The following is an 11,379-nucleotide window of genomic DNA, read 5'->3' as shown; positions in this document are numbered from 1 at the left end:
ATAATAATTTATTAAACCGTCAATTATTTAAGTTAACATAACCTAATTAAAGAGAGGATTAGAAATACTAATAACTGGTAGCTATTTTTCCTTTCACTTTCCAAAGACATACCCTTTTGGTGATAGTGTAGGGTATGAACCTGTCTGTGACGGTTTTTGTATTATCTATCTTTTGCAACTGCTATTTGGTGTACTTTGATAAGGTTCACGATTATTTAGGTAACATTGTGCTTATCTATTTTGTTTAAACTGTAAAGCCTATTGTATATATACCAGATAATGAATACGAGTTATCGTTTTCCAATACCTGTGTGAACTCTTATATTTTGTCCACTTTTTGGTGCCAAAATCAGGAGCTAAAAATATATACTTTTATGCATAAAGTTAACTTTTGCTTGAATTTTATTCATTGAAAGCCAATTACAAACAAGAGGAGAAATAAAGAAATAAATAAAGAGGATATTAAATTACATAGAACAAGTAGCAACCCAAAATTATATATTATAAATCTTCCATTGAGTGATAATATTCAAGCAGCTGGAAAGTAGGGAATTGGAACAACATAAAGATGAACTTTCTTCTGAACAGTGAGTCCATAAACTTCGCTCATGTCCAAATCCTTCCCCAACTGGTCACCTGAAAGCTTCCAGTTAAACCAATACAGAAGGTTTGCAATCACATATTCAGTGGAACAAACCCCAAATGCCACTCCAGGACATCCTCTTCTTCCAAACCCAAATGGAATAAGTTGAAGATCTTGACCTTTAAATTCAACATTAGAATTCATAAACCTCTCAGGTACAAACTCCTCTGGCCTGTCCAACCACATTCTTGGATCCCTTTGGATTGCCCAAGCATTGATGAACACCCTTGTTTTTTCAGGAATATGGTAGCCTCCCATTTCGATGTCTTTCGTTGTTTCTCGAGGGACTAGAAGAGGAGCTGGAGGATGCAATCTTAGATTTTCTTTCACAACACATTTCAAGTACTCCATTTGGTTTATGTCATCCAAATCAATCTTGGGCTTTTTCCCCACCACTCTTCTAACCTCTTCTTGAGCTTTTTTCATCACTTCTGGATTTCTCATTAGCTCGGACATCATCCATTCCAGTGCTGTCGAAGTCGTATCGCTTCCACCCAAAAACATGTCCTGCAAAGGAATGCAAAAAATTATAGATTGATATATATATATATATATATATATAAAGTCAAGCTCACATCAGATCAACTTAATTGTTTTATCTTATACACACCATTAGAATTCCTTTGATGTCGCTTTGAGCGAGCTCAAATCCAAGCATCTCATCCTTTTGGAGTTGGAGGAGAATATCGATGAAGTCTTTTGCATCAGAAGATCCGGAATCCTTCCCAAGTGCTGCTTTGCGTTCTTCGATAACCTCATCATAGAAAGCATCCATTTCCGCAAAAGTTTCTTTCAAGCGTCCAATAAAGCCTCTAAGAGCATCAATCCATCTCAAACTAGGGAAGAAATCCGCGATGCAGAATTCGGTTAACTGAACCATAAGCTTCCTCGCTACCTCTCCGAACCTGCTCTTACCATTTTCATCCACAACAGACTGTCCAAGAACACATCTAGCCACTATATTGTTGGAGATTGCAATCAGCAACTCGCTTATATTTATAGAACTTCCACTTTGGCTAGCTTTTCTTATCCTACCGACCAAAAGTTCAACCTCTTGGTCCCTCACAAACTGAAACTGATTCACTCTTTTCACGCTCAGAAGCTCAAGAACACTGATCTTGCGAACCTGTCTCCAATACCCGCCGTAAGGAGCGAATCCGACGTCTTTGCAACCATAGAGTAAGATATCAGCAGCGGTGGTTTTAGGACGGTTGGAGAAGACGATGTCGTGTGACTTCAAGATCTCTTTCACCATCTCTGCTGACGAAATCACAAGCGTTGGAGCTTGACCCAACTGCAAAAGCATGAGATCATAGCCATGTTTTTGTGAAAGTGCTCTAAGAGAGCGATGTGGGAGTGAACCCAGTTGGTGGATGTTTCCGATTATTGGAAACTTTGGTGGTGAAGGAGGCAAGTTTAGTACTTTCCCACCTGATGATGATGATCTTCTGCGTTTAAAGAGAAAGAGAATGGAAAGGAGGAAAACAGAGAAAAGCAGGGGATGAAAGAGTGTTTTCAAGTGTAGCTCATATAATTGCCATAACTGGTTCAGTTGTGGTAATAGAGCCATTTCTGATGTTTATCTCGCTCTGCTGGTTAAGCGTAGCTCTAGAAGTTCTATCTTATAGAGAGAGTAACACAGTTTTGTTTTTTTCCTGTTTAGTGTTTAATTAATTATGCAGCAATTTTATGTTATCTTATTTTTTATTGTTTTTTCTGATCTGTTTGGCTTGAGCTTTCACATTGAAAGAGATAAGATGTTGAAAGACAAAAGTGCTATCTAGCAAGTGAAATTAAAGCTAGTGGAAAAAGATTATGCTAAGTTGATTTAATGATAAAGGCAATAGCTGTAAAAGTAATTAGTTGAAGGTTAACAGTTGCCTGCATGCAGCTGTGAAAAGTAATTATTAGTTGATTCAAAAAGCCCTTCCAAATGAGCATAAATGGCTTATCTAAATACAGGAACGTATGTAAAAAGTCCACAGATTTTGGCATCAATTATACATTTTAGATAATTTAAGGTATCCTATGAATTGTACAAGTAGATTTCAATTACCTTATTATTATTATTATTATTATTATTATTTCGTTTTGGTAAATATGAAATTTAAATTACTTGTTGTATTGAAGCATCACTAGCTTGGTGATTACGTAAACAAAAATATATAAGCAAGAATAAAATATTTTTGGGAGAACGAGTCCTATCAATCATTTTCTCAAAATGGTTTTTCAAGAATTATTCTCTAATAACAAAATCACCTAAAAATGATTTTATATATATATATATATATATATATATTTGTCAAATAGCATAGGAAACGTTTTAACCTCTTGAAAGTGAATTCGACTCATTTTAAAATCACCTCCAAGCATGTGCTAAAGCTCGAATTTCTATACGTTAGCAATTTATTTTATTTTATCCTTCTAAAAGATAGATACACAATACGCACACGCATACCACTATGCAACTTTGACATTTTCTCAAGTTCTATCCATAACCGCAGAAAATTTTTGACTCTTCAGAATTTGGGAATAACTTTTTCCTTATTTTATTTGGCTGATCGATTTCTAGGTAAGTCCAAATTTATCTAAAGATGAATGATGGTATCTCGTATGTCCATATATATTTCAAAACTATGGGTCTAGAATTTGTGTTAAAGAGTATTTCAAATTGCTTTTTTTATTATTATTTTTTTTTACCATATTAGAAAATAAAATCATTCAAAAAAAATATTTTCAAGAGATCTGTTTAAACAGCCATTAAGCTAATATGTTAATAAAAAAATTAATATTAGTAAATAATTTTTTAGTTTTTAAAGGTTTATCGAATATGTGAAGTTTTCATAAAAATTAATTTTTTGAAAAAAGAATTATTAAATTATATATAATTAATACATAGTCTTTTATACATTAACAATAATAAATAATTTTAAAATTATTTATAAATTTATTTTTTTAAATTTAAATAATGTTAATTTTTATATTAAATAGATAAAATTCCACGCTTACGCCAAAATTAGAAAGTACACAAACCAATGAAATACTAGTTCGGCTGCAGCGCGTAACAAACAACTGACATCTTGATTTGTAAATGGGCTTAGATCACCACACATGCACCCAAAACACTATATGTACATATATATATATATAGGTTGATGTATCTAGCTCTTGAATATTTAAGATGTTGGATAGCAAGTTTAACTACGTGGAGGCCATGTGGTAGCTTTGATGGCAAAAAGCATCAACGATCCAGCCTATGAGCTGGATTCGAGCCTCATCAAAAAATAAAATAAAAGTTTAACCATGTGGCACTACAGGCTTTTTCTTCCAATTTTCTATCGGTGGGTAGAATATTTCATTTTTTGCCCCCAAAAAATAAAAATTATAAGCACCGATTTCATCACTATAATTTTATTTTTTCCATTAAGTTTTATTAGCGAAATCCTTCGACCTATAAAAATTTGTCAGCGATATCATTAATGGTATGTAAATATGTATAATTAAAAAGCAATTCTTTCATACCAATCAGGATATAAGTAAATTTTTTTTTCATAAAAAAATATATATATATATATAAGAAAATGAAATTCCATTAACAATGAATCAAAGATGCATCATTGTGCAACATAGGAAGCAACCAAGCTGGAGCTTCCTCCAACCCAAGACTCAAAAACTATTTAAATACAAAGCATGCTTAGCTAACACAAGACATGCAAGATACTACCTGCAGAATTATCTAAGAAACTTTTAGTTTCCTCAACTAAGAAAACATCAACACCCAAGTAATCACAATCTTTCAAGAGCACAAGATTAATTGCCACCTTGAGAATCACTACACAATTCCCCTTTCAAGAAGGCCAGAATTTTTCAGCAAATAGTATCCCTTCCTTCACAGCAAAACAATTCCGCAGTAAGTGGCTAGCAGAACATTCTAGCAAAAGCTGAATATAGCTGAAGCTAGCAGCCATCGCTTGGCCAATATTAGAGTCTCAAATAATAACACCAAACCCAAATTTCCCTTCATCAATTCTCAAATTAAGACCCCATCGACGTTAATTTTGAATTGGCGTGCAGGAGGATGAGACCATCTGATTGCAGTACGTGGAACTCCAATAAGGGGAAAGTCAACGATTGCTAATTAAACTCAACGATATGCTATAAAGAGTAATATCTTCTACCCAACATTAATGACGCCCATAATCGTTTAATGTCATTGCTAAGCTATAAATAACAATATCCTACATATACCTAGTTAAACATTACCCACGTGTGCGTCTACTATATACCCATTTCAAACATTTTACAATTTGTTATCGTAGATAACGATAATTGAAATATTTAATTATAATATTTTTAATATCAAAGAATTTAATATATCCACGTACCTCAAAATTAAGTTAACAATTTGCATGTACAAGGACAGAAATTTTCTGTCTTCACATTCAAGCTTCATTCTTGTTCATAGAATAGGTATCTTATTTTCAAAAGTAATTATTTAATTTTATATTTTAGTGTTTTTAAATAAAGATAATAAAAAGGAAACAAAAGATCATCTAGGCGATCATGTCTACTTTTTCATGTCGTACTCATAGGTGACATCAATTTTTATTATTATTATTATTATTATAATTCATTCAGTGAAAGCCAATTACAACAATATCATAAACCCAAAAGCGAAATTTAATTCAAACAGAAAATTAAAAATAAATATGAATTAAAAACTATGAGCACCATCTCATATAATCTCCCATTTGGCATAAAGATCAAGTAGTGGAGTAGGATATTGGAACAAGACGAAGGGGAACTATCTTAGTAACAGTCAGACCATTAGCTTCACTCATGTCCAAATTCTCTCCCAAACCACCGTCAGACGCCTTCCAATCAAACCAATAGAGAAGATTGGCAATCACATATTCAATAGAAGTAATCCCAAATGACATTCCAGGACACCCTCTTCTTCCAATACCAAATGGAATCAATTGGAAATCCTGTCCTTTGAAATCAACACTGCTCTTTTCAAACCTTTCTGGTATGAACTCCTCTGCTCTGTCCCATGATCTTGGATCCCTTTGGATTGCCCATGCATTGATAAACACTCTTGTTTTTGCAGGAATATGGTAGCCTCCCATTTCGATCTTCGAGGTTGTTTCTCGAGGAACTAACAGAGGAACTGGTGGATGTAGTCTTGCGTTTTCTTTGATAACACATTTCAAGTACTCCATTTGATTGATATCCTCCATTTCTACCTTGGGCTTTTTACCTACCACTTTTCTAACCTCTTCCTGAGCTTTCTTCATTACCTTTGGATTTTTCACAAGCTCAGCCATTAACCATTCCAATGATGTTGAAGTAGTATGGCTTCCACCCACGAACATGTCCTGCAATTGTGGAGGAAAAAAAAAAAAAGAGAACAGCAGAGAAAAAAAGCTTAGATATAGTTTGCATAATGTTTGAATAAATGTCACATGGAGAAAGACACATGGAGATCATATATATACAATTAAGAGTGCTTTCAGGTCATTTCTAGTGAATTCAAAGTCGAGCATTTTATCATTTTGAAGCCTGAGAAGAATATCCACAAAGTCTTTTGAATCAGCTGTGTCACTTTCCATTACTGCTTTGTGAACTTCAATAACCTTATCAAAGAAAGCATCCAATTCACCAAAAGTTTTTTTCAAACGCCCAGTAAAGCCTCTCAGATCATCAATAAATCTCAAAGAAGGGAAAAAATCTCCCACACTGAATTCCACGAAGTGGGTCATCAACCTCCTTGCCACCTCTCCAAACTTGCTCTTACCATCTTCTCCAACAAAACACTGTCCAAGAACACATCTAGAGACTATATTATTCGATACTGCAAACAACATCTCGGTTAGGTTTACAGGAACTCCCTTGACAGAAGCTTTGCGAATCCTTTCAACCAATATTGCTACTTCTTCATCCCTCACAAACTGAAACTGATGGACCCTTTTCATACTCAACAGTTCAAGAACACCAATCTTCCTTACTTGTCTCCAATACTCGCCGTAAGGCGAAAAGCTCACGTCTTTGCAACCATAGAGTAAGATATCAGCAGCAGTCGTCCTTGGTCGGTTTGAGAAGACGATGTCATGGGACTTGATCATTTCTTTCACCATTTCTGCAGAGGAAACCACAAGAGTTGGAGTTTGGCCTAATTGTAAAAGCATTAGATCAGGGCCATATTTCAGGGAAAGATCTCGGAAGGAGCTGTGTAAGAGTGAACCAAGTTGGTGAAGGTTTCCAATTATGGGAAATCTTGGTGGGGAAGGAGGCAAATTGAGTTTGCGTTTGCCACCTGATCTACTGCGTATGAACAAAAACAGGAGGGAAAGGAGGAAGAACAAAGAGACAAGAAAAGGATGAAATAGTATGCTCAATTGGTTGATCATCAATGGAAGCGATAGAGCCATTTCCAATTATGTTAGAGCATATAACACTATTCTCAAAGGTTCTATATTGTTATAGCTGCTGCATGATTTTTTTGTGTGTTATTCTGTAAGTGGAAGATGATGTAAGAATTTATGGATGAAAATTGACCAAACAAAAGGATATGATTAACGGATTTTTTTGGATTTTTTTTGTGTGTTATTCTGCTGCATGACTTTCTTTCATTCTTTCATTATTTTTTTTTTGGTGGTTGTGGGGGAGGGGGGCTTGGTGCAAAAGAGATGCAGTGATTTCAAATCCATAAGTTAAGCGAGATAACCAAAAAATAAAATAAAAAATACAAATATTTGTGGGTGCCAATGCAAGTGGATTTATCTGCTTCAAGCATTGGAACCATTCATTTGATATATAAAATTGTTATCTTTAAAAATTATTTTTTTTACACAGATTTCTGCACAAATATCAGCAATCTTTGGATATTTTATTTTCTTCTTTTGGCTCTGTATATTTCCCACCTCCAATCCAATAAGCATACGTCAATGTGATTTTGTAGGTAAATCCTGAAAGTAATTATATGATATTTTTCCTCATTTAGCATTAAAAATTAACCACACAACTTTTGTTAAGGGCTGATAATTAAGAACTATCTACCAAAATTACGAAAATTAAGAAGAAATTAAATTAATCAATTTTTTTTTTTTGTTTTATCATGATACTTATTTGTCTTGTGTAGTATTCAAAAAAGTTTGCTACAAAAAATAATTAACAATAACTTCTCCTGTAAAAGGAGATTTAACTTCTCCTTTCATGATTAGTGGAATCTTATGTGTTATTATGACAGCTCTCAAATAATTAACTGGACAATAAACGGGCAAAATAACGGGTGCTTCTTCTTACACGACTAAAATTTCTACCCACACTGTGTTTATGAGTGAAATTACAAAAGCATCCTCATTTTTCCAATTTTCTTTTAAAAGTTTACGATTTGTTATTTCCTTACGATTTGTTTATGAAGGAATTTTGTGCTCACCCTTCTCTTTCATAGCAAGGCTAATGGTGATACGTATGGGAAGATTATTGAATCCCATTGAAAAATTAAAGAAAAGTTTCAAAAAGAATAAAAATACAAAAAATTGCTATGTGTGGTTGCCACGAATCCTTTGTTTGTAGGCAATCTTGGGTGGTGGCTACTCATATGGAAGCCTTGAAGTGATTTTGGCTCGCGTTAAAGATGAAACAAACAAATAAATAAAACAAAACAAAATTAGAAGAAAAAAAAAAAAAAAAGGAGGGGGCTTTTGGTCATTTTATGTGAAATGTGGTGCAAGTAGAAGTTTTGGTGGTGTAAAAAGATGTAATAAAGACATCGCAATAATTTTACCTTCTATGAACAGTTTACTTAGCCCACACAGGAATCGTTTTTTGGTCCATATACAGTCGACGGTCCGTATCACACATCTAGGCTCCTCAAGCCCATCCTATAACATAAGTTCCATTGTAGATTAGAAAACGCTCGCAAATAAATGTACCGGTGCCATTGTAGATTTGATAACGCTGGCAAATAAATGAACCACTATGCCAAATGGAATGTATAAATATTTAATTACATTTATTTTTTAAAGAGTATATTTATCCATATTAAATTATAATAATATGTTAACAAATAAATATTAATATAAAATATTTGGTGTATGTTTTTGTACATTTATTTAGTATCATTAGCATTATTTATATAAATTATATTTTTAACCTATTTTAATATAAGATATCAATCTATTGTTATTGTTGTTGTTGTTGAGAAAGTATTATTTATTTATTTATTTATTATAATTTTTTGGGTAAGGTATCATTCTTTTATTAATTATTGCAACGTTATTTTTTAATATATGACAGACCACATGAAGTATCTTTCCCGTAAACTTTTTCTTGGGTTTTGCTGAATATGCGGAACAGACTAATGATTCCCACCTCATCGTGATCCTGATATTATTTAATATTAATTACTCGATCCTTGAAGTGAATAGATTAATTAATTGATTCCTCGTCGAGACTAAGTAACCTAATTAACAATTAATCATATGCATAAATGAAAAAAAAATATTAAATAATTGCTAGCACAAAGGATTATATGAAGTATTAATTGTCGAATTCAGACTGTATGCTCTTACTAAGTAGAATACATAACATGGCCTAGATACCTAGTTTTTTTTTTTTTTTTTTTGGGATAAATTAGAATAAAGGATTTTTGCATGACCTATGAGCTTGAAATGATGTAAGACAATTAGACAATATCAATAAATAATATACTAAGGTGGATTGTGATGATCAGTGGTGAACTAGTGTGATATTATCAAGGTAAATGTAGACAGGTGCACCAATAGGCTATGTTATTGTTAAAAGCAATCTAGTGTTCAATCACATATCGTCAAAATATGGAATTATGATGGTTCAAATATAAAGTAAAAATCTTTTAAAAGTTAAGGTTTTTTTAAAATAGTTGGCTATGTTATTGTTAAAAGCTATCTGGTGTGTGATGTTGCCAAGGTAAATGTAGACGGATGCATCGATGGGCTATGTTACTGTTAAAAGCTATCTGATATTCAATCGCATATCATCAAGATATAGAATTGTAATCATTCAAATGTAAAGTAAATATTTTTTTAACAACTGATGTCAGGGCCCGTTTAAGATTCCTCACCGGAATCCTAGACAAGTCCTAATCCCACGACCACCCTCCGTTCGTCGTCCTCCACCCATTTCACCCATACACGCGCCCGACCACCACCTTGCCCCTTCCATTTCCGACCAGCCCATCAAATCTCATAGCTACCGGACCACCGAAGTGCCCGAATCGAGACTTTTTTGGGTGGCAGCGCCGATTGCTTCAAACCCAGATTTCTCCCCGATTCGGCCTCCGTTTGCCACACCGCCTGTCCCATCCATTCACCATCCTCCGATCTACATCTCCTCCAAAAATCACGACCAGTGGCTACCGGACGCGTGCCATCGATAGTGACGGGTTCCGATGACCATGGCGGCTCGTCGGGAAATCGACTTTCCTGCCAGTTTCTAGTTGCACCGCCCGTCCTTTCCCACTAGTTTCGACCCCCTGAACCCAGATCTGAGATCGGTTTCCTCTAACTCGCGGCCTAGGAAATCCTCTTACAACCCAACCTTCAAGGTTTTAAAAGGCTTCTTAAGGGAAAGGTATCCACACCCACTTATAAGGAATGTTTCGTTTCCCTTTCCAACCGATGTGGGACTTCACAATCCTACCCCCTTGAGGCCCAGCGTGCTCGCTGGCACATTGATCCGGGTTCAGCTCTGATACCATCTGTGACACCCCAGACCACCCGCATGAGATATTGTCCTCTTTGGACCTGCGGAATCCTCTTACAACCCAGCACTCAAGGTTTTAAAAGGCCTCTCAAGGGAAATGTATCCACACCTACTTATAAGGAGTATTTCATTCCCCTTTTTAACCGACGTGAGACTTCACAGCTGAAGTCTTTTCAAAATAATTGGCTTCAGAGTTCGTAAGAACTTTGAAGTTAAACACTTTCCAGTGAGAGCAATTTCAAAATGGATGACTTCTTGAAAAGTTTGAAAAAAAAACCTATAATATGTAGGATGTGATGGTTAAATTAGGAACGGTATCAATGATAAAGCAAAAGAGTGGGTCGCTAGTGGAGATGGGATATTATAATTTTAGCACCAGATCTAATCGAATACATAATTTAGATATTTTAATCAATGATGAATAAGATGCCAATGAAGACAGAGTAGTACAGTTTTAGCACTCGTTATATTAGGGACAATATCAATGGTGGAACAAAAAAGTAAGATGACAATTAAGGTGAAGCATTATAACTTTAGCATCAGATCTAATCGAATTCATAATTTGGATATTTTAATCCGTAACTAATTGAACACCAACAAAGACAAAGTGTTACAATTTTAGCACCAAACCTAATTCATAATTTGAAGATTTTAACCAGTGATCTTGTTAACAAAGTTATTCCAAAAGATCTAACACCTAATTAATTTACGGATTCAAGATAAGACTTCTAACAAAAAAATTATATATACGAAAAACACAATCAGTCACCCTCATTAGTTGACAATGCATGTCACTCAAAAAAAAATAGCCATCAAATTAAAATAATTTCCCCATCAAAAGAAACGTTAAAATAAGTTGTTAGCTCGTCATAGACAAATATTCAATATGAACATTGCAGATTTTCCAATGCCAAATGAACGAGGACAATTTTTAATTTAATAATTATAGATAATAACTGTTGACTGCAGCGGTTTAATTTATGATTTTT

The 11,379-nt window shown here is 34.2% G+C and overlaps 2 protein-coding genes across 2 annotated transcripts; both read right to left on the bottom strand.

Annotated features, from left to right (window-relative positions):
- Positions 1-379: 379 nt before the first annotated feature.
- LOC107418335 (phenylacetaldehyde oxime monooxygenase CYP71AN24) lies at positions 380-2,301 on the bottom strand. Its single transcript, XM_016027019.4, has 2 exons — positions 1,254-2,301; positions 380-1,150 (listed from the first exon to the last, which is right to left on the bottom strand). The coding sequence occupies exons 1-2, from the start codon at positions 2,211-2,213 to the stop codon at positions 530-532; spliced, it is 1,581 nt and encodes a 526-aa protein (XP_015882505.2). The 5' UTR covers positions 2,214-2,301; the 3' UTR covers positions 380-529.
- Positions 2,302-5,236: 2,935 nt separating this feature from the next.
- On the bottom strand, positions 5,237-7,263 carry LOC107418334 (phenylacetaldehyde oxime monooxygenase CYP71AN24). Its single transcript, XM_016027018.4, has 2 exons — positions 6,142-7,263; positions 5,237-6,021 (listed from the first exon to the last, which is right to left on the bottom strand). Exons 1-2 carry the CDS (start codon positions 7,072-7,074, stop codon positions 5,407-5,409), a joined length of 1,548 nt encoding a protein of 515 aa, XP_015882504.1. The 5' UTR covers positions 7,075-7,263; the 3' UTR covers positions 5,237-5,406.
- Positions 7,264-11,379: the final 4,116 nt, after the last annotated feature.

The sequence above is a fragment of the Ziziphus jujuba genome, chromosome 2 (genome assembly GCF_031755915.1).
Source record: "Ziziphus jujuba cultivar Dongzao chromosome 2, ASM3175591v1".
Lineage (NCBI taxonomy): Eukaryota > Viridiplantae > Streptophyta > Magnoliopsida > Rosales > Rhamnaceae > Ziziphus > Ziziphus jujuba.
This window is presented reverse-complemented; position numbering and strand designations above follow the sequence as displayed.